Source organism: Emys orbicularis, chromosome 11, assembly GCF_028017835.1.
Source record: "Emys orbicularis isolate rEmyOrb1 chromosome 11, rEmyOrb1.hap1, whole genome shotgun sequence".
NCBI classification, from domain to species: Eukaryota; Metazoa; Chordata; order Testudines; family Emydidae; genus Emys; species Emys orbicularis.
The window spans coordinates 18,740,151-18,764,181 of NC_088693.1; the positions used below are offsets into that span (position 1 = coordinate 18,740,151).

The 24,031-nt window shown below is 42.2% G+C and overlaps 1 protein-coding gene across 1 annotated transcript in view; it reads right to left on the minus strand.

Annotated features, from left to right (window-relative positions):
* Nucleotides 1–10,502, minus strand: part of DARS1 (aspartyl-tRNA synthetase 1) — a 67,633-nt gene extending 57,131 nt beyond the window's left edge. Inside the window, exons 1-2 of the mRNA XM_065413117.1 lie at nt 10,283–10,502; nt 8,402–8,459 (exon numbers count right to left, since the gene is read on the minus strand). Of these exons, the coding sequence (XP_065269189.1) occupies nt 8,402–8,459; nt 10,283–10,348 (124 nt within the window). The 5' untranslated portion in view covers nt 10,349–10,502. The remainder of the gene's footprint in view (nt 1–8,401; nt 8,460–10,282) is intronic.
* Nucleotides 10,503–24,031: the final 13,529 nt, after the last annotated feature.

A 24,031-nucleotide genomic window follows, 5' to 3' on the forward strand; every position in this document is an offset into this window, starting at 1 on the left:
ATAGCTGTATAGACAGCACTTTGAAGTTGCATCTCAGGCTCTTGAGCTTAAGGAGGGGGTGGGCTTCAGAGCCAGAGCATCAGTGCAAACCACACATTCAAAGCACTGAATATACAGCTATTTTTTAAGTTCTAGCCAACCGAGGCTCACTCCCACCGGCTGTGCAGACATAACCTACAAACCTAGAAATTTGTATACCATCTTTGGGCTGGTGCTGAAGTGCCATGTTATATTAACTATAGCCAAATGGAGACTGGGAAATAGAAAGGAAAAAATTCCAAGAATGAAGGAAGTGACAAGGAAAACCAAAAGCCATTCTGAAAATTAAGGCTTTGTCTAGATTAGGATTTAAAGATGTGGTGTTAGATCACATTAGCGAACATATGCTAACTAACATTATAAAGTCCAAGTTCCTCCTAGGCTTTACCAGCTTACTATGTGTTATACAGTGCATTGTCTACACTAGACTTTCATAATGTGTTCACTAACATGGTCTAACGATACAAGGGACATTCATAAAGATAATGGTTTAAGTGTCTTGATTAAAGTGCAATTTTGGAAGCAATGAATATTGCTTTTAAGTTTTAAGCCATTACTACTTTGAAATGAAGAATGGAAAGTCAGTTAAGAATGAGAACTTAACTTACTACATGCTTCTGTGCATCTCCTAAAACTCTAAAGACCACATGTATTTATTTTTTAAATTCCTATAAATGGGAATTGTGTGTGGTCAGTCAAGGGGAGAATAAGGCCCATAAAGCAGCATATTAAAGTATTGGGGAAAATATTTTTAAAATAAGTCCATAGTTAAAGGGATTAACTATCCAGACAACTGACATTTCACACTGCCGCAAACAGTTAATACGGTAACTCCATGAGAATAGATTTATTTCTACCTGTCTTCTCAATTGTACTTCTTCCCAATTTCTTGGCTGTAATTTTGCTGAATAATGTTGAGCACTCACTTTTATTTTTAAACAGTATCTAATGTTCAGTTACGGTATAAGTAACTTTTTATAACCCACAAATTCTAGCAATAACATCTAATCATTCATAGTTGATATGTGGTTAAAACCACTACTCATTAAAAGGGTTAATAGTTTTTTCTTCACAAGAGAGATGTTATACCGGCAATCTAAGGTAACACAGAGCTCCATCCCTGCTTCTAGGATTCTCCATTCAGTGGGATCCACCTTTTTCAAATACCAAATTTAATTTCCCTAACTAGAAACCCGATCATCCCTACTCCGAGTTTCCCTTTCCATCAGAACTCTCCCATCGCTTGCCCACTCAAGGTTACTGTCCACCATTCTGAACTCCTATCTGCCTTTGAATACCTTTCACAACTTGCCTGCAATGGTATTATTCTCTATTGGGTTGGGATTTAAGTTTTTGGTTTGGAAAACCCTTTTTTCTTTTTGACATTAAGATAGTTCTGGGTAACACATACGTCATTTCACCTAAAATTCTGTTAGCAACACATTCATAGTTGTTTTGCGATTAGCACTACTCCTCCAAATAGGAAAGAACTAGTCATTCCTTTGCAAATAATAGACACATAGAAACAAAGAGCTACAAAATGAAAGTACACAGAGGACTCAGATGGAAAATCTACCCAGCTGGAAAGGGTGTTATCTAGTAACAGCTCCCTATCTTCGCATTTCAGCATTGCTATTGCAAATATCCAAGTGGTACAACCTCTAGTTTCCAGCACTTCTAAAAGTTTGATATTTAGGCAGAACTAGAATTACCTTAATTTAAAACTGCAATGTTTCAAAGCTACAACTTTACCATAAAGACAGACTGATGTGTCACTCCTTTTACAAATCTCTAATGCATTAGACATGACCAGCAATCTGCATTAAATTAACATTTCTAAAAGTTTACTGTACACAATGGTCCAGCTTTCAGACAACTCACATTTTGATATGAATTTTTATATAGTTTAAAAATGAATTTGAATTATTTCACCTTACATAGAAAAGGTAATAAAACAAGATCCAAAGAGAGGAATAATAAAGAAAACTATTTTTCCAGAAGTAAACACAGCTACTTTTGTAGCTTGTTGCTTCTCTAACATTTATAAAATTCACCCTTCTATCCTCTCTCTGCTAACATGCTGATTGTTCATGCCAAGATTTGTTCTTGCCTTGCATGACTGTAACCCTGACCCTCATCTCTCTTCAAGGCATCCAAGAAGTTGTAGCTAAAACAATCCTCCCTTCATGCTGTTCCAACTATGTCCCCTCTCCCAGGAGTCCCTTTAATGGCTGTCTTTTCCCAGATCAAACTCAAGCTCCAAGTCCTCACCTTCAAGGTGCTACACATCTTTGCTTCTGCCTACACGTCAACCTTTATTTCTATCTACTGTCCTGTTCACTCCCTAAGCTGTACCCATTCTTTTCACCTTGTTGTTCCTTCTGTCTCTTCCTCCCACTTGTGCATCTATGCCTTTTTTCTATACTGTGCACTACACCCAAAACAGCCACTTCCTTTTAGGGTGACAAAAATCCTCACCTGTTGTTCAAAACACTATTAAATTACCTATTATCCACTAAGTCCACTCCAGCTTCTCTTGTAGCTGACCTTATTCTAAACAAGGAAAAATTTAACCAATAAAACAAGCTGTATCAACTGTACAAGTCAATCTTTATTGTAAACCAAGCTCTTTCATTCCCTCCTTTATCAGTGTTTGTCCAATTTAGATTGTATATTCCTAGAGGCAGGGTCTGTGCCTTCTGATATTCCTATGGTACTGCATAAATAAAAAAGGCAGAGAGTGGAAGATGACTTACGAAGGTTGAGTAAAAAAAGCTGAAATTCAAAGGCTGTAAAGATGCAAGTAGTTACAGCAAGGGGAAATGGGCTAAAGGGAGGGAAAGTCAATTGGGTTTAATTAGCAATCATAGCCTGAAGCAGACAGGAAAGATTCTAAAGACATGATTTAATGGTATGTGAGAACATCAAATAGCCGCAGGGTTGCCAACATTAGCAGAAGAGAAACTGAATTTATAGAGTTACAACCAGGCCATGATTGAAGGAGGAGATGGGTTTGAGATCAGTGTAGCAGGGAGGAATACCTATGAAAATGTTGTGTGAAGTAGCAGAACAATTTTGACTTAGATTTGGGGAGAAATAGGAATCCATGACTATAGTGGGATGATAATGGTCCTGTTTCCTAGACTGGGAGAATAAATTGGCCGTATCATTCTGCACCTTTCGGGCTAATTGTCAAGTGACTAATGATTTTGGTTACTCAACTAAGATGTCTCAAAACTTGGGCACTAAAAAATTGAAGTATCAAAATCACTTTTGAAAATTTATGCTGCTAAATTTAAGGAGAAGCAATTTCATTAAACAAGTTGGGAAGTGACTGAGGGTCAAAGAAGGATGTATTCTAGTAATGTTCCAAGATAATGAACAAACCTAGAGACATGAAATATGGGGGAAAAATATGTTTGGGGTCAAGGGAGCTAAGTAAAAACCCCAGTCAAAAACAGCCAAAGACACAAGCCAAAAAGGACTTTTTATCCAGGTGAACAGACAGTTTCAGAATCTAAACTTAGAGTGGGAAGTTAGTGCGGAGTTAGAAGCCAATGGATAATACGGACAAAAAGAAAGGCCTTGACCTAATGGTGATAGTCAAGGTTAAAGATACCACCACCCCCTCAGGAGGAGATGGCCAATTTCTTTGGTTCTTGACAACAACCTAAAGGCACTTCACAGGGAAAAGTGAAATGAGAGACAGTGGAAAGGAAGTATTCAAAGAGGAGTGTGCTGGATAAATAGCATGAGCAACAGTATTCAATGTCACACTGAGATCAAGTAGGATGTGTAAAGACTAATCCATAATGAGAGGCAAGGAAGAGACAGTATTAGTACACCACAGTTTACCATATTAAGACAATTAGATGTTTTTATACTGTGCCCTTCCAACACATAGTGATCACCAAACACTTTCTTTGAAGTACAAAAGCTTTTAGCAGGGAAGTGACGACATGGTTCAACTGTAGGGAGAATATTGTAGAGCAAACTACAATTGTAAGGACTTGTGAGAAGATCTGAACAGCTGAACATGTAGACAAGAAAGTCCTTTTCCACTGTTTTTCTTTTAAACGAATATTGTTTCTCCTTATAAATCTCAACTTTTCTCAGGCGCGTTGGTTCTGTGGACCTTGTAATCTGAAGAAAACATTTTCAGATAAGCATATACAAAATGTCCTATTTTTCAGTGAGGCAAAATCCGCAAATCCTCAGACTGGGATTTTAAAAGTAAGAGAATTTCTGGGGGTGAGGGCGTTAATTTTGATGAACTAAACAAAGTTTTCTTTTTTCCTACTTGAACTCATCTACTGAAGAACTACAGCACCGGGCACTCTCCTGCCAAAGCATGGGTTGATGACCATATGGCCCCGTTACAGATGTGTCTGTAAGACTCTTTTGGGCAAGAACATGGCTATTGACCTTAAGGAGTTTGCTCTAATTTATGACAGAGGAACCCTATTCCATGGTTTGTATGTCTTCAATATACATCATTTAATCCACCTGGAAATTGATGGTTTTGCAGCTCTTCCCATGCTCTGAGGGATCATATAGGAAATCTAGGATCACAGGTCTGCAATCTCTTCTCGTGTAAGGTAGGACAATCTGTCCCTTGTCATGCTTTGTTTATGATGATCCCTAAAAAAATCTGTTTCTCTGTAGAACGGTCTGTATTTCTTCCTGTGCTGTCTAGTCATTGTCTTTTTTTTATTTATTTATTTATTTATTTGCTTCTGTTGGTGTCTCTGCCACTATTTTACCCAATGATTTTCTAAACAATTTCTAGAAGCTGTTTACCCTCTATGATGATTTTCCACATGCAAAGCCACATGTGCCTACATATAGCATGTTGTAATTCATGACTCTGGTTGAGAAGGGGAGTGTGTCCATATGGACGTCAGAAAAGAACAGTTACTATAAACTTTTTCCAGAAGGAAGCACCCAAATTATGGGCTCTCTTGTCTTGAGTGGTAGTTCCTCCAAGACTGTCAATCCATGCAGGATACCATGGGGTAGATAGTGCTGATGCTGTTAGGGCCAAACCAGACTCATAATTTCCTTTAAGCAATAAGACCACTCTTCTGTCAGTGGAGTCCTTTGGTAAGAGGCCTCCCTTCCTCTGTTGCCACATTCTTAACTAAGAATGAGAAAGTGGCATCTACCTTGGTCTTAGATGTGTGATTATAGAGTTTCCTACCTTCTTCTGAGAGTTGTTTTCGTTTTGAGGGGCTTTCCCACTCATATCTGACTACCTCTTCCAATACCAAGTGGAATAGATTTGGACACTGGCAATGATCGATACTGAGAACTTTTTTGGGGGGGGGAGAGGGGGGGGGGGGGAGAACGGACGACAGAGAGAGAAAAGGCCCAGATGCAGGCAGGTTTGCAGAGCTAGAGTCAGGGAAAGAAGTGCTAGAACATGCCACAAATCTGCCTGCATCAAGAACACAGAAATAAGGGGCTGGGATACCTGTACCCCACTTAATGCTGGAACCCCTGCTGGAGTCCCAGCGCTGCATACTATGAGAGGGGGGCTGTAAGCTGGGCAGCTGCAGAGAGAGAAGCTGTAGCCTGGATGCCAGGGCTTTCCACAGGGAGCAGGGGTGCTGGGGGCCCATGGAGCTGCACAATACCCCACACCGCTGCTGCCCTGCTCACAGCTTCCCTCCAGACCCACAGCAGGTAGAGGGACATGCCCCCATGCTCCCCAGCTGCTGCCCTGCCCACAACCCCTCCTCCCCACTGAAAGCCTGGGCATCGAGGTTCCAGTTCCCTATCCATAGGCAGTTTTGCAGGGCCTCCAGCCAGGGAAGGAACATCCCAGCACTTCTTTCCCTGGCTGCAGCCCCACAAAACTGCCCTCTGCTTATTGGCAACTGCTGCATAATGGCAACTTTTTGCTAGTAACCAAGGGGTTGCTAATAAGCAGAATCTATTGAATTTCCCATAGCTACTGCACTTCCCCCCTTCACAGCATTTCTGGTGGGGTTTCTTTGGATTTGAGATCTCTGGTGCAGGGTCTTCCCTGAAAGGCAAAGAACAAGGGTACTGTGCCTTATCAAGGTAAGGAGGTCCACAAGGCTGCTTGGTGGAAGGTCTGAAACTAGCAGGAGGGAGCTGCTCTTGGGACTCCATTGTGGTGCAAATCTCCAAACCAAGAAGCTCTGGAACACCAGATCTGCTTGCTGGGGTAGTCAGCGTCCCCTTGGAGTAGAGCATAGGGGGAAAAGCAGCTTGGGCAATCCTTATGGGGTTGGCCCATAAACATGTATCACCTTTTCTTCGTTAGTATATCCTGACATGTCAGTTCCTTGTCCTTCGGTGGCCCCATATAGTTTGTGCAGAGCTGCAACCACCAGCAGTGGCTATGGATGTAGTATCCAGCAGCTTCTTACAGCCTTTGGATTCTCTGGCTTGTAAACAGCAGCCACACAGGTTCGCCACCCCCAGTATGTACCCATGGGTTTCAGGCGGGTTTGTACATGGGACGGTTAGCCTGTGCTGCTGCAGCTACAGTATTATTTTTATTGTGCTAGTTCAGATGAGAGCTAGCGCAAGCATGTGTATGCAAGCTGGGAGTCATCCTCCCAGCTCATAATGTAGATGTAGCCATTGATCCATTTTAGGGAGGCACTGCTTGCTGCTACTCCTGTGGCTCTTTCTCCTCCCCTCCTCATTTGCTTGCCTTGCTCTGCATTTCCCTGAGGAGAACCCACACAATCCCTTTCTTGGAGAGGCAGCAACTGCCAAGTCTTGGTCTCCTTGCAGAAGAGGCAGAGCTCTCCCTTTACACATTCCATTATGGAGGATGTGTACAAGAGGCAGGTTTTTCCTTTAGTTTTACTATTTTCTGCCATAGTTTCTTGCATCTAAGGCTATGAGCAGGGACTAGTCCAGTGGTTAAGGTGCTGGATCACAGGAGACCTGGGTTCAATTCCTCATTCTGTCACAGACTGTGTGACGCCTTGTGCAAGTCACTTAGTCTCTTTGTACTTCAGAACCCAATCTGTAAAATGTGAATACTTCCCTATTTCACAGCAGTGTTGTGAGAATAAAAATCCATGTTTGTTAGGTGCTCATGTACTGCGATGAGGGCCATAAGTACATATATCAGGGGTCGGCAACCTTTCAGAAGTGGTGTGCCGAGTCTTCATTTATTCACTCTAATTTAAGGTTTCGCGTGCCAGTAATACATTTTAACATTTTTAGAAGGTCTCTTTCTATAAGTCGATAATATATAACTAAACTATTGTTGTACGTAAAGTAAATAAGGTTTTTAAAATGTTTAAGAAGCTTCATTTAAAATTAAATTAAAACACAGAGCCCCCCAGACCGGTGGCCAGGACCCAGGCAGTGCGAGTGCCACTGAAAATCAGCTCATGTGCTGCCTTCGGCACGCGTGCCATAGGTTGCCTACCCCTGACATATATAGTTATATGGCTAGATAGCTGCTGCAATATCTCATCAGAGTGCTTACTCCAAACCAAGGGAACAAATGCTATTCCATTTCCTAGGACTTGCTGAACTAATTTAAATTTTAGTAAGTCAGTTTTAGAATAGTAACATTGTACATGGCAATTTAATTTTAATCCTGAGAAAGAGTCAAGCCTGCAGTGGGAGACAAAGAGAAAATCTCTTGTTTCTTCGAGGGACATTTAGGTCGCTTCAGTGCCTGAAAGGTCTGTCTCTACTTTCAGTACTGCAAACAAGCTGAATAGGCAGCATGAGGATCTGTGGACCTTTCCCTGCTAAAGAATGAACATTTTAACAAATTAGGCCATGTCTACACTGCAGGGACAATAGCAGCATAGCTATGGCACTGTAGCTATGCAAACATAACCCTGTAGCAGATGCAGCCTTCAGTAACGGAAAGGTTTTTTCTATTTCTGTAGGAACACCATGTCCCTGAGTGATAGAAGCTAGGTCGACAGAAGCATTCTTCCATCAGCCTAGCTACATCTACATCAAGGGTTAGGTCAGCATAGCTTCAGGACTCGGGACTGGATTTTTTCATACCCAAGTGTTGTAGTTATGTTGACCTACATTTTAAGTGTAGATCTGGCCTGAGTGACATCCATATATTATTGTCTAATATTTCATCATCTGTCTTTGCAGATCAATGCAAATGCTTTCAGAGCCTTTAACATTTCAAAGCAATAATTCTGGAGTAACAATTAGAATGAATTTTTGTTGTTGACACCTGTGATGTAGTAGTATAAATGGACACGGATAGGGAGACAAGTAGTGACAAGGGAGACAGAAAAACAGTGTAGCAAAGAAGTGTTTTAGTTCAAAACTGGCACCACAAGTATCCAACATAGTATAAATTTTAGAAGTTTGTTTTGTTTTTGTAACTGACCTGATTTCTCTTGTGATTGTATCAGTGGTAACACGCCATATCTCTCCTTAGCATAATCCTAAAAGGTGTTGGAGGGGACAAACAAAAAAGATTTTTGTCAAAAAAATGTATACTAAAGTATGTAAAAAATAATTACATAGTCAATTGGCCCATGACAGGACAACAGGGTAATCTAAAATAATTATAGCATTATTTTCTATAAGCTTCCCTGTGTGTTACTATGACAGCCAAGATGAGCTGATGTACCACTGACAACTGCTACAAGATTAAATGCATGGGAACAGGGCATTATAAATGGAGGGATCCCAATCCTAGAATCCATTTTCCCTCTTAGTCCAAATCTGCAGATCTCCAGGGAACAAAGTAAAGTTCATCAGTTTACTCAGAGGTGTGCCTGACAAGTGAACAGATTTGGCATGTTTCTTATTCTATTAGAATATTTTGGCAGTTGTGTACATTTAATAGCAGCTAATAGAGGCTTACCAGTTTCTATTGTTTTTAGTGAAGCCATCCATGCCCAGAATTAATTATGAAGGGCTCATTTTTCACATTTTAAAATTAAACAAGTCGCTCCCTGGGCACGTGTTATTGATGTTTGTCCCACATGCCATTACTAAGGCTATGTCTACACTACTGCGGTAAGTCGACCTAGGCTACGCAACTCCAACTATGTAAATAATGTAGCTGGAGTCAACATACCTTAGGTTGAGTTACCGCAGGGTCTACATCGCGAGGCGGGGTGGGGTGGGGTCGACGGGAGACTTTCTCCCGACGACTTACCTTACTCTTCTCCTGGGGGGTAGAATACAGGGGTCCACTGGAGAGCGATCTGCTGTCGATTTGATGGGTCTTCACTAGACCCACTAAATCGACCACCAGTGGATGGATCTCAGAGCCTCAAGTGTAGTGTAGATTTAGCCCAGGGGTCAGCAACCTTTCAGAAGTGGTGTGCCGAGTCTTCATTTATTCACTCTAATTTAAGGTTTTGCGTGCCAGTAATACATTTTAACATTTTTAGAAGGTCTCTTTCTATAAGTCTATAATATATAACTGAACTACTGGTGTATGTAAAGTAAATAAGGTTTTTAAAATGTTTAAGAAGCATCATTTAAAATTAAATTAAAATGCAGAGCCCCCTGGACCAGTGGCCAGGACCCGGGCAGTGAGAGTGCCACTGAAAATCAGCACACGTGCCATAGGTTGCCTACCCCGATGCAGTCTAAGGTAATGTTTTCTTTATATGCAAAAAGACTTTGGTTTAGCACTGCTCAGCTTTGACCTGTGAACTCAAAGTGTAAGACAAACACTTCCCAGGCCACCAGGATGCTGCCATAACTCATATTTTGGTGCAGTGACACTGCAGTGTTGATTTGGTACCTGACTGCCCCATGAGAATAACTGGAGTGTTTCTCATTGCTCGTGTGGGGACCCCGGTCGTACACACATCTATGACACAACCCCACGAAGGATAAAAAGCCATTCGTTTGCTGGGAGCTCAGACACTAGACTGAGAGGGGCCGTATAAGCACAGAGATCTCCAAACAGAGGTGCAGCTGCCTCCTGGGGGGGGGGGGGGAGCCCCTGTGACAGGCCAACTCCTGAGGCTGGGCATAGTTCCTCTGGGAGCCCGAGGGAGTGGGACGCGAGCACGAAGCCATCTCCCGTGCTGTGGGCACTGGCTCCCCGCTCCCTACCCTGGGGGGGAACCTTAGGGACACCTGCCTCCCCTCCCCCAGGGCCTCCTCTGCAGCCAGCAGCCCCCGAAGGCCTCCCGGAGTGGGCAGTGCCCCCGTCCCTCACGGCAGCCCAAGCACCCCTCCAGGGACGGGCGGCCCAGCCCCCCGGACCCGGTGCCTTTTCCCTCACACCGCCTGGACCCACATCAGCAGGCGGCGGCTCCATGCTAGCTCGGTCGCGCTCCTGGCTCTTGCGGGCGGCGCTGGGCATCTGGCCGGTTCCTGCAGCAGCTTCTGTCCCTTGGCGGCTCCCGTACAGGACGTAGCGAACCCGCTCCCCACCCCCACTCCTCTGCTCTAGTCGCCCACAGTATTCAGTCCGCTCTGCCGCGTGGCCGCACTGCTTCCGGGCACACAACGCTCGCGAGAGCGACTGTCAGCAACGGGAGAACATCTATCTGCGGCCGGGCCCTCTCAGGCAGACGCGCAGAGAGTTCTGTTCTCTCGCGAGAAGTGCGGAGGCCGCTCGCGGTCTTCCCTTCCCTCCCCCAATAGCATCTCCTCTCGCTCAGGCTCCTCCCCGCCCCCTGGTAGACTGGGGACCACCCGCCCCCCCGCACTAGCTGCGGCCTTGTCCAGCAGCCCCCCCACCGCCAGTCTGCGCTCCCCGCGGGCGGACCCCCCGCTGCCCCAGCCACCGCCTCTGTACCCTTAGCGCAGGCCGGTACCCGGGGAATAGCACGCGCTGAGGCAAACCCAGGTGCTTCCGCCTGCTGCAGGTACCCGCGCCCAGCTGATGCCACAAATGGAGGTTGTGCCCAGCTGTCTGGTGCCGTGGCTGCTTCGCCTCCCCCGCCCACCTCCCAGGTTTTTCCAATAAGGTTAGCACTCGAGTCCAGTTTAAACTGGAGTTTCGAGTATCTACGTTTGGCCTAACCAAGCTCTTGCTGTATGACTGGTGTTCCTCACGCCTTGCCGTGTGGTATGCTGTGCTGGCTGTAGTCCGGTTTTGCTCCCAGCTCGAGTCCGTGTGGTAATTTCCCTTTCTAGCTCCATCTCATAGAGTAGTAGCCACGGACTAACATATATCACACAAGACAAAATCCTTCCTCACCCCCTGAATTGCAGCATGCAGTTGGAAGGCATCAGCAAAAGGGAAAAAAATCTGGTTTGTATGCAATGTTGCTGTACCCCTGTTGGTTCCAGGATATTAGAAAAATAAGGTGGGTGAGGTCATATCTTTTACTGGGTCAATTTCTGTTGGTGAAAGAGCCAAGCTTTCAAGCTACACTTCTTGTCCTCTTCAGGTCTGGGAAAGATACTCGGTGTCACAGCTAAATGCAAGGGGAAACAGATTGTTTAGCATAAGCAGTTACCACACATTCTAAGACTTGAAGAAGAGCTCTGTGTGAGCTTCTCTCTCTCACCAACAGAAGTTGGTCTAATAAAAGATATTACCTCACCCATCTTGTCTCTAAAATCCCATTTGAGAGCAATGTTCCTTCTAATTTTTTACATCCATGTGTGGAATGAATTTGGTTATGTGAACCAATAGGGAGGTGATGTGTGGTGGGGGTGGGATTTGAGGTGTGGGAGTGGGCTCAGGGCTGGGGCAGAGGGTTGGGGTGTGGGGAGTGAGGGCTCCAGCTGGGGGTGCAGGCTCTGGGCTGGGGCCAGGGATGAGGGGTGCAGGCTGTGGCAGGAAGAGAAGACTCCCCACAGCCCTCTCTCACCGGGCTGGGGGAGAGGCGCCTCTCTCCCGGCCACAACAGTTCCAATGCCGGGGGAGAGGCGCCTCTCCCCTAGCCGTAGCCCTTGATAGCCTGCTGCATGGATGTGCAGCTTAGAGGGAACTTAGTTTGAGAGTCTTTGTGATACTTTCTTCTATGTACTGGAGAGGTAAGTTTAGATAACTAGATAGCATATTGATAGTTGTATTATGTTTTAACAGTAATATAAGAGCACCCCAAAAATTTAGACTTTCAAGATGGGTCAGATTTCTCTTTCCCAATTCTTACTGCTGCACATAATGACAGCAAATGCAAATCCTGTGCCTCACCACTAGATAAAAGGTGCATTTGCTGCTATATTGGAAAGGCTCATTGCTCTCTAAAATTCCACTACCACTGAATTTGCTGCAGAAATGGCTTTTTCATTAAAAAAAAAAAAAAATTGTCACAGAATCTTCCAAATGCAAACTAAAGTGCAAACTGCTGCAGTGATGTTTGCCATGTCTGCAAACACCTTGAAGCAATAGCTCTAAGTGAACTACCCTGTTAAACAGGATAGTAACTCTGAATCCTAAAGGTGGGAGTTTAAAGGGCAGCATTAACTGTTTCATTGCTGATCCATTTACAAGAAACATTCACCTAATATGCTTTTCCCACAGTCCAAACAACATCTCATACCTCCCCATGTGCCATGATCCCCAACTTTCCAAAAATCTCGTCTTCCCCATGTCCTACAATACAGAAATGCATTTTCAGTACAAAATTCTGCAGCACACTGAAAATAGACATCATAAATTAAAATATGACAACTGTACTAACTGTATTCATTTTTATATTTGATTAAATATAAAACTCAATGGTCTGTGTATTTAAAGCTGCTGTAGGATTTCCAAGCAGTTGTACTAGAGTGCCACAGAATCCAGGTCCCTTGGCACAAAATTCAGGTCAAGCTTGCTGAAGAGTAGAAGGGGCATTGTTTAAAGGTAAACAATAGCTCATCTGCTGCACCTTCTGTTATGGAAAATGGTTGACATTCATTGAGGCAATTTTATTGAAAACCATTTAATTCACCTGCAGTGAACCCAAGAGTGATGAGTAGGAATAAACCTGTTATTAGGCACAGACCTGTAAAAAAGGCACTAGCAACTCTGCCTAGAATGGGCTAGCTATTCCCTGGGGATTCACTGGGGATTACCAAATGGGGATAACATCACCAGCAGCCAATCAGATGGTCCTCTTGAGTATACATGGATGAAAGGCATATTACACTTAAGTAACAAGACATGACAGACCATGTGTTAGTGCTAAATAATTTATGCCTCAGTCACATAATTAATCACAAAGCCAAGATGAGACCTGGTCAGCTGTTTGGGGTTTAAATTAAAACTAGCTTCTCTATCTGAAAAGAAAGATAGTTGTCAAATGTTATGATCAGAAGTGCAATGTAGAATTCCTAGTTGCTCTGTTTAGAATATACAGTCCCAGGTTTGGTTTGGTTTTTCTGGCAGACATTTAACCATTTTACAATTCTATCCTACCAACATTTTTTTCATTGACTCCATTGCATTTCAGTGGTGCTAAAGGTACGTCCCTTATTTATATCTCCCTGTGTCCCTACTGAAAGGTTTCACGTTTATTTAATAGACTTCAGTTTTTAAAGTTAGCATTCAATATTACAGACATAGTTGATCTTTAGGCACAAATGCTAGTGTTTAGATGTTGATATTCTTGATATTTAAAATACTAGCATTTGCATCCTCAGTGCATAGGTGACGTGCAGGGGGGACCTACGGGGTCAAGTGCCCCCCCCCAGATTTCTGCTTGGCCTCCCAAGGGGGAGGGACAGGAGCTCTATCCTTCTCCCACTGCACCTGCCCCCCAGCACGATTGGCCTCAGCCCTGGCAATCGGGCCCAGGTGGGGAGCGGAAGGGGCGGGACCAGCCACTTCTCATGTTGACTGCTCCGAGTCGCTGCTCTGTGCAGTGAGGCAGCTGCCTGAGAGATAGCCTGGCTGGAGAGGTGGTGGCGGCGGCCCACCCTCTCCGCTACCCACCCAGACTCAGCTGCCGGGGACAGGGGCTGAGTGAGCCAGAGTCCCCCTTCGCTCCCGGCACATTTTCGGCTCGTTCGGCCCCTGTCCCCAGTGGCCCGGTTTGGGTGGGGAGTGGAGAGGGCGGGCTGCCGCTGCCACCTCTCCAGCTGGGCTCTCTCTCAGGCAGCTGCCGCGCTGCACAAAACAAGGTGTCAGCTGCATGAGAAGCGGCTAAATCCTGCTCCGTGCCCTGGGCACCGCTGCCAGGGGCAGGGGCCGAACATGCCGGGGCGAGGCACAGCAAGAGAAGGACAGAGCTCCCACCCCATTGGCAGGTAACTCTTGGGGCGGGAAGAGCATGGCGGTCCCCGGGCTGGGCGCAGGATGGGAAGGTGCCAGCAGCAGGTTCCCTGGCCTCTACTCAGCCGGGGCTGGAGCTGGCCCCAGTCGGGCCCAGAAGCACATGCTTCTTACTCCTGTGGTCTAATCCCCTCAGGAGCCGGAGGGATTGGCTAGATTGGTGAGGCTGGAAGTTTCTCCCAGAGGAGACACATGACACGGTCATGTATCCTCCCCTTTACTTTGTGCTCCCTTTCCCCAGTATTAGGAGGCACAAATGGTCTATGCTGGAGGCTGGCCTAACGCTATAAAACTTGGGTCTTGTGTTGATATCAATATCACAAAAACTATTAAAATACAGTGCAGATTGTACTTAAGAGCTTGATCCTGCAAGATGTGGAGCAGTCACATAGCCCATTGAAGTCAGGATGAATTGAGGGTGCTCAGCACCTATGTAACAATCTATAAAACTCTATCAGATACCCTTTAATCTCCCAACATGCACTTTAATTAATCAGAAATGGAGAGTTAAATATAAAATGTGATTTGGGGAAGGAGCTTAGGCATTTGATTTTAAATCCTTTTAGGATCAAAAAGTCATCTGATTTGTGATACATGGGGTCCCCAATATACATCTCCTCCTTATCCGCTGTTTCGGATATCCCTCTCTCATCAATAGGGGAACGTGTTCCAATTTACGTTGTTCCTGATCCACATATCCGTCATTTACACAGTTCGGGACCAACGTGAATTGGAACACATTTCTCCATTGTACAGTACAGTACTGTACTTGTGTCCGCTGGTCACGTTCAAGGCTTATTACCTACAGAGGACATTCTCCATGCTGATTAAGGAGACGGCAGGTGAAGGAAAGTCTAGTGTAAAGGAGTTTTGGAAGTTCTACAACATTTTGAATGGCGTGGAAAACATTGATGCATCGTGGGAAGAGGTCACATCGCAATGTATGAACAGCATTTGGCACCGTGCATGGCCAGATGCTGTTCACAGCTTCGTGGGATTTGATGCCGTTCCTTCTCTCGAGCAAGAAATTGTCAAGTTGGTGAAGGATATCGGCTTCGAGGAGGAGGATGTACAGGAGTTCTTGGAGTCTCACACTGAGCAACTGACAAATGAGGAACTGATTGAGCTGGAGTAACAAAGGATATCCAAAGAAAGCAAGGACGATGATGACAGTGACATAGGGCAGGAAGCCAGGAGTCTGATGACAAAGAATCTCTCCCGTTTCTTTGGATTACTGGATGAGATGACGGAAATCATACAGAGCGGTGATCCTTTTCGTGAACGGTCTGCCAAAGTCTCCAGGGCTGTCAATGATGCAGTGGCTTGCTACAGGGAGATCTATCATTCAAAGATTCATGCAGGAGAGCAAACATTGATAAAATATTTTTTTAAGACTGCCGCAACCAAAAAGCCAGCCCAAGAAAACCCAGCCGCCACCGCTACCTAAGTTTAGCGTAATTGACACTGTTTTATACTGTATTATTGTACTGTATTTACTGAATTAAAATGTTCTGTGTGTTTGAACGGTGTTAGTAGGGTTCTACATTTTTTATTCAATGTTTCATGTGTAAAACATGTAGTGTACAACCTGTCATAAAAAGGTACACTGTTTAGGCAAAAAGAGCATTGTCATAGGCGAGTGTGGTGAAGTAGTGAACGCGTCCCCCCCTTATTCCATTCTTTCTGATGGGGAAAAATTCCCCGGTATATGTCGTTTCGGTATCCACTGACCATTTCAAGAATGCGACCCCAATGTATGCAGGGGACTCCCTGTATAGTAATGAATGTTTACTTAGGCCTGGGCTACACTAGCGGGGGGGGGGTTGAACTAAGATACGCAACTTCAGCTACGCTGTTCGCATAGCTGAAGTCGAAGTATCTTAGTTCGACTTACCTGGCCATCCTCACGGCGGCGAGTCGACTGCCGCGGCTCCCCCGTCGACTCCGCTTACTCCTCCTGCCAAGGTGGAGTACGGGCGTCGATTCGGGGATCGATTTATCGTGTCCCAACGAGACACGATAAATCGATCCCGGATACATGGAACACTACCCACTGATCCGGCGGGTAGTATAGACGTACCCTTAGGCTCTGACTACAAAGAGACTATGCTTTTGGCTAATCAAATCTTGGAAGTTTTTGAACTCAGGTACAGAATTAAAATGTATTTGTGAAAAAACAAAAATTGGGGTGGCTTGGAAAGGCCTCAGAGAGCTCAGCTTTATTGCCAACTAATGCACTTTTTAGTGTGCAATCACTCTTTGTCATGGAAAGTGATTTTAAAGTGTTTCTCCTTTTTTGCATGCTGCAGAACGTGTTTCAATGGGGTAAAAAGTTGCATTTGTATTTTTCTCCCCAAATTCATCTAACTAGGTACTATACTTAAATGGCCCTCATCAGCTCAGTGTCTGAGTGCTCCTACAAGTAATTAAAAACAACCAAACAAATACAAACATAAATTCCCCCTGCAGCATCTCTAAAAGAAAACTTGAATTAGTATTTGATTTAAAAAAATGAGTTCAGAGTGTGTGTGTGTGAGAGAGAGAGAGGCAGAGAGAGAAAGCTAAGTTATTTGTATAACTTTCAAATGTTGGCAAGTATGTAGTTTGTAATTTATTTTAAAAAAAAATTCACAAACTTCTGTAAAATGAATAACAAAGGCTTTGCATCCAAATTTGAGTAGGAACTGGATTTGGCAAATCCAAATCCTTCCTGGATTTTCCCAGCTCCACTTCCTTTAGGAAGTTTTTAGTCAATGGGAAACAAAGCCTTATTCAAAGGATTAAAGCCACAACTATTCTCTTTGTTTTACAGCTTCAATCATGGTTTTCCTCTAACAAACAACATTTGCAATTAATAAAACTTCTACAAAACAGGAACTTTGGAGACATACATGCTTAGATAAGAAGCAAGGGGTATTTCTTTTAACAGAACTTCATACAACGTTTTGTAATCTTTTTTTATTAAGATGTTGATAATTGAGTTTCCCAATTAGTTTTGGAAGAGTTCTTCTTAATAATAAAACAACATGTACTGTGATCTGTGATGGATGGTACATTAAACAGGAGAAAAATCTTGTTGGCACTTCATCTGTAATGGGTCCCAGGGTGATTTCAAATAGCTGAGAGGAAACAACTCAAATTTCATATGATGCATAGTTAATCACTGCTTATAACAGTGAAAAAACTGCAGCCAACTGGGATTTAATACTTCACCGTTTTACAAAAATGTAGTTCTGTATTACTTCCGTTATACAGATATTTGAAGTTGGACTCAGATTCTGTAATTATCAGTGCGTTTGTAAAAAAAAATGCAGAATACCTTATCCTAATATTTTACCCTCCATTGTTTTTATGCTACGGGCTATTTGATGGATACTTTCATGTTTAGATCCACTGTGTTTTGCTCTTTGGTTTTATGTATTGAGTCCTAATGAATTATCTATTGATACAGATACATCGAGGGCTGTATTGTGCTTTTAACTACAGCCCTCTGTTGAGGGCAGGGAGAAGCTGCACAAACTCAGCAGTGTTGACCAGTGACCCATGGCCTGATCCTATGGAGATTATGAGGCAAATTTAATTTATATATTGGTGACAATAATACTGTTAGTAGTTATAAGTGATTTCCATATAGTTGAAATACAAGTAGAGAAGCACATAAAATAGTAAATAGTATCAAGATAAGGTTTAGGGTTGACAATTTTGGTAAGACATATTCCTGGAGGTTCCATCACATGACATACTTTTTAATTAAAGATTAATCTTTAATTCCTGGAGACAAGAAAATCCTGCAGAGTTGGCAACCCTAATAAAGTTGGCAAAAGGTTGAGACCTGAGGCCTAGTAATTATTCGACTTAACACAAGTGCCTCACCTAAGGTCATAAAATTTAGCAATATGTAGCTTGTGACAAACAACTAAATCGCAAATGAGCAAAAATAAGTTTAAAATAGTAGCTTTTGGGGGGATTTTTGTGTAGATATATCTTTGGAGCTAACCACATTGACATATTGAAAGCATTGAGAAAGGGGGGCAGATAACTTAGGCAGATAACTTAGGCCAGCTTCAGAAGTTTATGATGCTCCAGAATACCAAACAAGGTCAGTAGGAATACCACATATGGGCAAGGGGCTGAAAACTCATCAAAGAGGGTCCCAGACATGTGTGGATAGACTGGGAAAAGTTGTGTAAAGATGGTGTTTGACCTTAGTTGGGCACAACAGGATTGACTAGGCTGGTGTAAGCTGGAACGTCGCCTCTCACTTACGGTGTACTCCACTGACTACCTTCTTCTATCTGTGTTTTCCACGGTCTCCAGGAGTTTGTGAGTATGACAGCACTAGGGACTTTTCTGTTGCATGTATCTGTTTTTGGTTGAGTTGCATTAACGCTTTTATTTATTTGGATTTTAAATAAAGTTTTCATGTCTATGTGGTTATACTTATGTCATTCACCAAACTTGTTTATTATATAGTTTATGTAGCTGATGAGTAAAAACTTGTTATCTGTGACAGGTGGATTTGCACCCTGAATTAATTCTAAGGCTACAGCAGGATTACTGGAAGGCATTGTGCCTCAGAGAGCCTTCCAGTTTGCAGGAAGAGCACTACCACTGTGGTACCCCGTGGCTTCCCCCTCCCCGCCTGTTTTGGGGGGGCTTGTGTCTAATAGGGTGCTGGCAGGAAGCAATCCAGAAAACAAAGGGTCTGAACTGTGCTAGGGTTGCCAGCCCTCTGGGAATTAAAGATCAATTTTTAATTAAAGATTATGTCATGTGATGAAACCTCCAGGAATACATCCAACCAAAACTGGCAACCCTAAACTGTGGCAGGCCCTTTCGTGAGGATAGAGAGGGTGCAGTTACTAGAAAGATCCCTTGAACTTTCCCCCGTGTGCACTTTTGTAGGGATTGCTTACTGTAATTAAAGTTTCCATTACTGTATTTGCACTTTTATCAGTTCTTCAGTAGTTTGTATAAGTACCTCTGAAAGCAAACAACACATTGTATGACATGAATACCTCATTTATGCATATAGATCTGTATCTTTTTTTTTAACTGTGCTTATTATAAAATGTTAACATATATCAATAAAAACTCTGTTTGCTCACTTACTAAATTATTATTTATAAATGCAAAGACTTTGTTTATAAATCTGTGTGCTTTTTTGAGTTGGTTTGCAAACCCATTGCCTTCTCCTCTTTTAAATCCTTCCTGAAGACCCACTTTCATAAAGCATACAAGAAATTTGTTGTTTGTCTTCTACTTATTCAGTCTATTTATTTTATCATCTTAAAAAAATTCTTTTTCCATCCTGCCGTGCACTAGCCTTCACTGAACAATCATGTAATCTTACTGATGTGAACGCTCTCCATTCTCCCCAGAACTCCCTTGTGCATTGTGACCCCTCCCTTTTTGTTGTCATGTCTGAAATTAGTTTTTAAGATCTTCACTGCAGTGATCCTGTCTTATTTTTTTTCTGTACTGAGTAGTACTTTGTACATTTTTGGGCCCCATCAATCAGGATCCTGTACCCTAGGAAGATAGTTCTAACATAGATGATCTAATACTTTATCTTGATAATTGTTTCCAAACAGCAAAGCCAACTATTGTCCATTTTAGACTAATTGCAAGCAGTGTTATTTATAAAATGCCATTTCTGAGTTATAGAAACATAACAAGCATCTTAAGTGACCTTCTGTTTATTTTTTTAATACTTGTAACCCAAATATAGATTTATTTTCTTTTAGATTTTGTCAGCTAAATTTGCTTTTGCCTTGAGACTTTGTCTGCTAAATTTCAACCTGGAATAAACTTTTGCAGTCAAGTCATAAACCCCTTGAAATGGAAGGTTATAATGGAAATGCTGAATCAGGCCTTAGATACAGTGGCAGGAACAGTGCTACTCTGTTAGTAAAATATGAGTCAGGAACCAACACTAAATGTGATCCTTGAGCTCATCCATTAAGAGTAAATGTTCTTTGTCCCTGTCTAAAACAAGCAAGGAACTCAGAAGAGTAAATGATTATATGTAATAAAAAGGATTTAATATACAGTTCTTACATTTTTCTACAGAAATCATACGACTTATCTGTAAACAAAGTCTGCTATTGATTAAGGGAACTACAACAGACCTTTTTACATGTACACATTGAATCAGACTCCAAGATGTTAGTCACACAGTGGAAGTGTGGAAGTGGACTGAGTGATTCCTAGAGGAAATAAACGCTAGCATGAGAACAACAGCTGAACTAAAATCCCATAAGCCAGGAAAAACAGCTACACAATTACACTAACAGGTGGTTGGTTTCAAAACAAATTTCAAGGTCTGACAGCTCAATGCACCTGCTTTAGGCTGATTTCTTTTAAGGGTGTGTGTTTGGCATGAACCATTGATAAAAACCATAATTCTTTGTGCTTGAGAAAAGTCATTATTACCATATAGTGAAGATAAACTACTAGAGCTTGCAAGAAGCAGTACTTAGCCAATAGGTAATATGATTCATTCTGCAATCTCTCTCATTACAGTTGAAACCTTTCAGTGCCAGACCTAGTCAGACAAATACACCTGGGGCCAAAATCATCTTGGTGTGAACGAGGTAACTCCTTTGAGTTCACTAGATTAATGCCACTTATACCAGAGCTCAAATTGGTCCCTGGTCTTCCCGATGATCAGAGAATAAAATCTCATCTCATCTGAGATTATATGTAGTTAACTCAATAGATAAGGCTGAACAATATTTTTTATTTTAAATATCCTTATGACTTTGTTAAATTTTTATCTTTTGGGATGAAATTTTGTATGTTTCTCAGCTCATGAACAATTATTTTTAAGTTTGAGCAAAAAAAGCTTAGCCATCAAGGAGTGTGGAAATACACACTTTTACCCTTTAAATTTGAATGCTTGTGACCTTTCTTTGAACAGCTCCCGTGTCTTAGCAGTACATGTTATAAACTTGAAATTTGACAGAGACATAATCCCAGTTCACACGTCTGCCTTTTGGTGGTCTGGTGAAAATTGGTTTTGATTTGATCAGTTTACAGGGGTTTAGGGTAAAATTTTCAAAAGAACCTAAGTGATTTTGAAACTCAAGTCCCACTAACTTTTAATTGAAGTCAGTGGGACTACTTGCAATGCATAAAGTTAACCATGTATTTAAGCCTTTTTAGGATCTGCACCTTAATTTGGACATTTCCTTGTTTTTTGAATTGCAACCTTAAAGTATTTTTATTTAGTATTTTGTATGCAGTAATTTTGTTAGTTCTTTAGATGTTCCTGGTATCGTATAAAGGGAACACAAAGAAAGTGACACAATTTACAGTATCATATTTTAATTCTATTCAGAAAACTTGAATGATTAAATAATATGTTTAGCAATCATACACAGTCTGTACATAGATTGGGAGGATAACTTTGACAAACACGTAAGTAGTAACAAACTATGTATTGCCTTAGTTAAAACATTGCAAACTGAACGTTAGGTGCTTGCTTTTCAAGTACACCTCTACCTCGATATAACGCTGTCCTCGGGAGCCAAAAAAATCTTACCGTGTTATAGGTGAAACCGCGTTATATCGAACTTGCTTTGATCCACCAGAGCGTGCAGCCACGCCGCCCCAGAGCACTGCTTTACAGCATTATATCCGAATTCGTGTTATATCGGGTCGCGTTATATCGGGGTAGAAGTGTACCATAGAAAAGATTTTATTCTTTAAAATTGGCCTCTGCTGTACCATGAAAGTAACTCTGCAAATATCAGGAGTTATTTCTAGTCTAACACTTTAGAACTTTTATGCTATTATGGGTTTTTGAATGAGACTAAAAAAACAAGGTTTTGTCTGCAAACCTTAAATATTCCATAGCACTTTTTGTAGCAACAGGAATTTTCCCTGTTGTCTTTAGTTAAATTCCCCTTCATCCAGTTGTACTGGTTGATTTCTACCACTTTCCCAGAGATGGCAGCATTTCAGTAGGACTATATATATATAATTTGCAAAGTGCCTTTGGATCCCAAGAGTATTAATGTTATTAGTTGTAATCCTATAGGGAACCGTCAATGCTGAAATACATGAAACACCAGACTAGTGGTTGTGCTTGTGTCAGATTCATTGCTCCATAGGCCATTGGGGTTGAGAGCATATACATAACTTTTGTGGGAAGGTCAGCACTTTGTGTCATTATATCAAGTGACTCCACTCCCTCCTCAAATCAACACACAAGTATCATTCAGATTTCCTCAGCTGGAGAATTAACTTTCTTGATACAAAGTGCTGGAGGGGAGAGTGGGGTAAATAAACTGAGCAAACGGGGAACAGGGATCCCAGGGAACCTTATGCAAGTGTATGCCTTATACCACAGAGACCAGCTGCTTCCTAATGCTGCCCCTTCTGCCCCCCCAATTGCTGTAGAGCACCATCCACAGGCATTTGAAACCTCTGCATTGTTTGGTGTTCTAGGGAGCATATGGTGAGTTGCTGGTTTTATTCTTCATCAACATTGTGCTTCCCTCTACAGCAGTTAAAAAAGATGAGAATGTGGCCCAATGTCTGTAGGGAAACTGAGCTGAACCGAATGTAACTGTTTATCATTTAATCATTTTTTTTCACAAATGAAACTATATAAATCCTATGCTACCCTTCTGTTGTTGTTGCTCTTTCAGATTTAATAAATTCTTTACCTGACCACAGTGTTGCTTGTAGAAACTTGTGCATGCCACACATTAGAATGACATCTTTTTTTGATTCATTGCGGACATTCCAACTAATTCACTGTGCATGGCTTCTCTGTCTGAGTTAACCATGGAGGATATGGAACAGTAAATCACTGAATATTTCTTTACTAAATATGTTCTTATGATTACATTTAAACCCCTCTGTGCTCTGTGGATTTGAACCCTCTCTAATTGCAAAAAGTGGATGAGAATAATGTAATGGAAGATATTTAAATAAAGTATTTAAAATATTCTCCAATTACGTATCTTTCCAGCTTTGTTGGAAACTGTCAATTATCCAAACATTTAATTCATTAATTTAAAATCTTTCTATTTGTTTCTGTAAAACACAAGTCTAATTAATCTATCTTTCTGTGCTATAAGCACATGATTTGCATTCCATACATTTACAGAAATGTTTGTTGGTCAATGTGACAACTGACTCATGAAGAGCTGGGTTTTTATAGTGTCTTAGAGGGTCAAGCGGGGTTTTTTTTGTTTTGTTTTTTTCTTTTCCTATGAATTTAGTGATTGTGAAAGGTGCTGTCTCATCAACTCTGGTGACTGAAGTCCTATATTTAGCCATACGACTTGTGTTTCCCCTACTCTGTCCTGCCTACATGGCTCAATCTTGATCAGTCTTCATGCCCTTTCAGTCCTTGGCCTTTTACAATGAAACTGTGATTAAAGATGCTGATAACATGCAGTAAGGACCACTTTCTCCTCTTTTTGAAATTGAGCAATTGTTCTTTAAATTAAATTGTTCTTTAAATTAAAAAAAATCATATAACTTACTTGCTTCCTGAAGAATTTAGATTATGCAATGGTATAATGCAAGAGCCTGTGCTACTTCCAGAGAAAACCACCATAGCACAAAACCCACTATTCATAACTGGCAGTCTCAGTGGAGAAGGCCTGGATTTAATGGACATGTGGACTGAACTACCCTCTTGCTACCCACTATAGACAGAATAGTTCCAGTTAAGACAGTGTTGTTCCTTGAATGCATGAGTGAGGCACATTGGTGGGGCAACACAGAGAAGCTTGTACTGCCACTGCCTGTGCTGTACCTACTCAGTCAATGTAGAGAGGATGCCAGTTTCCTAGGTTACCAGTTTAACAT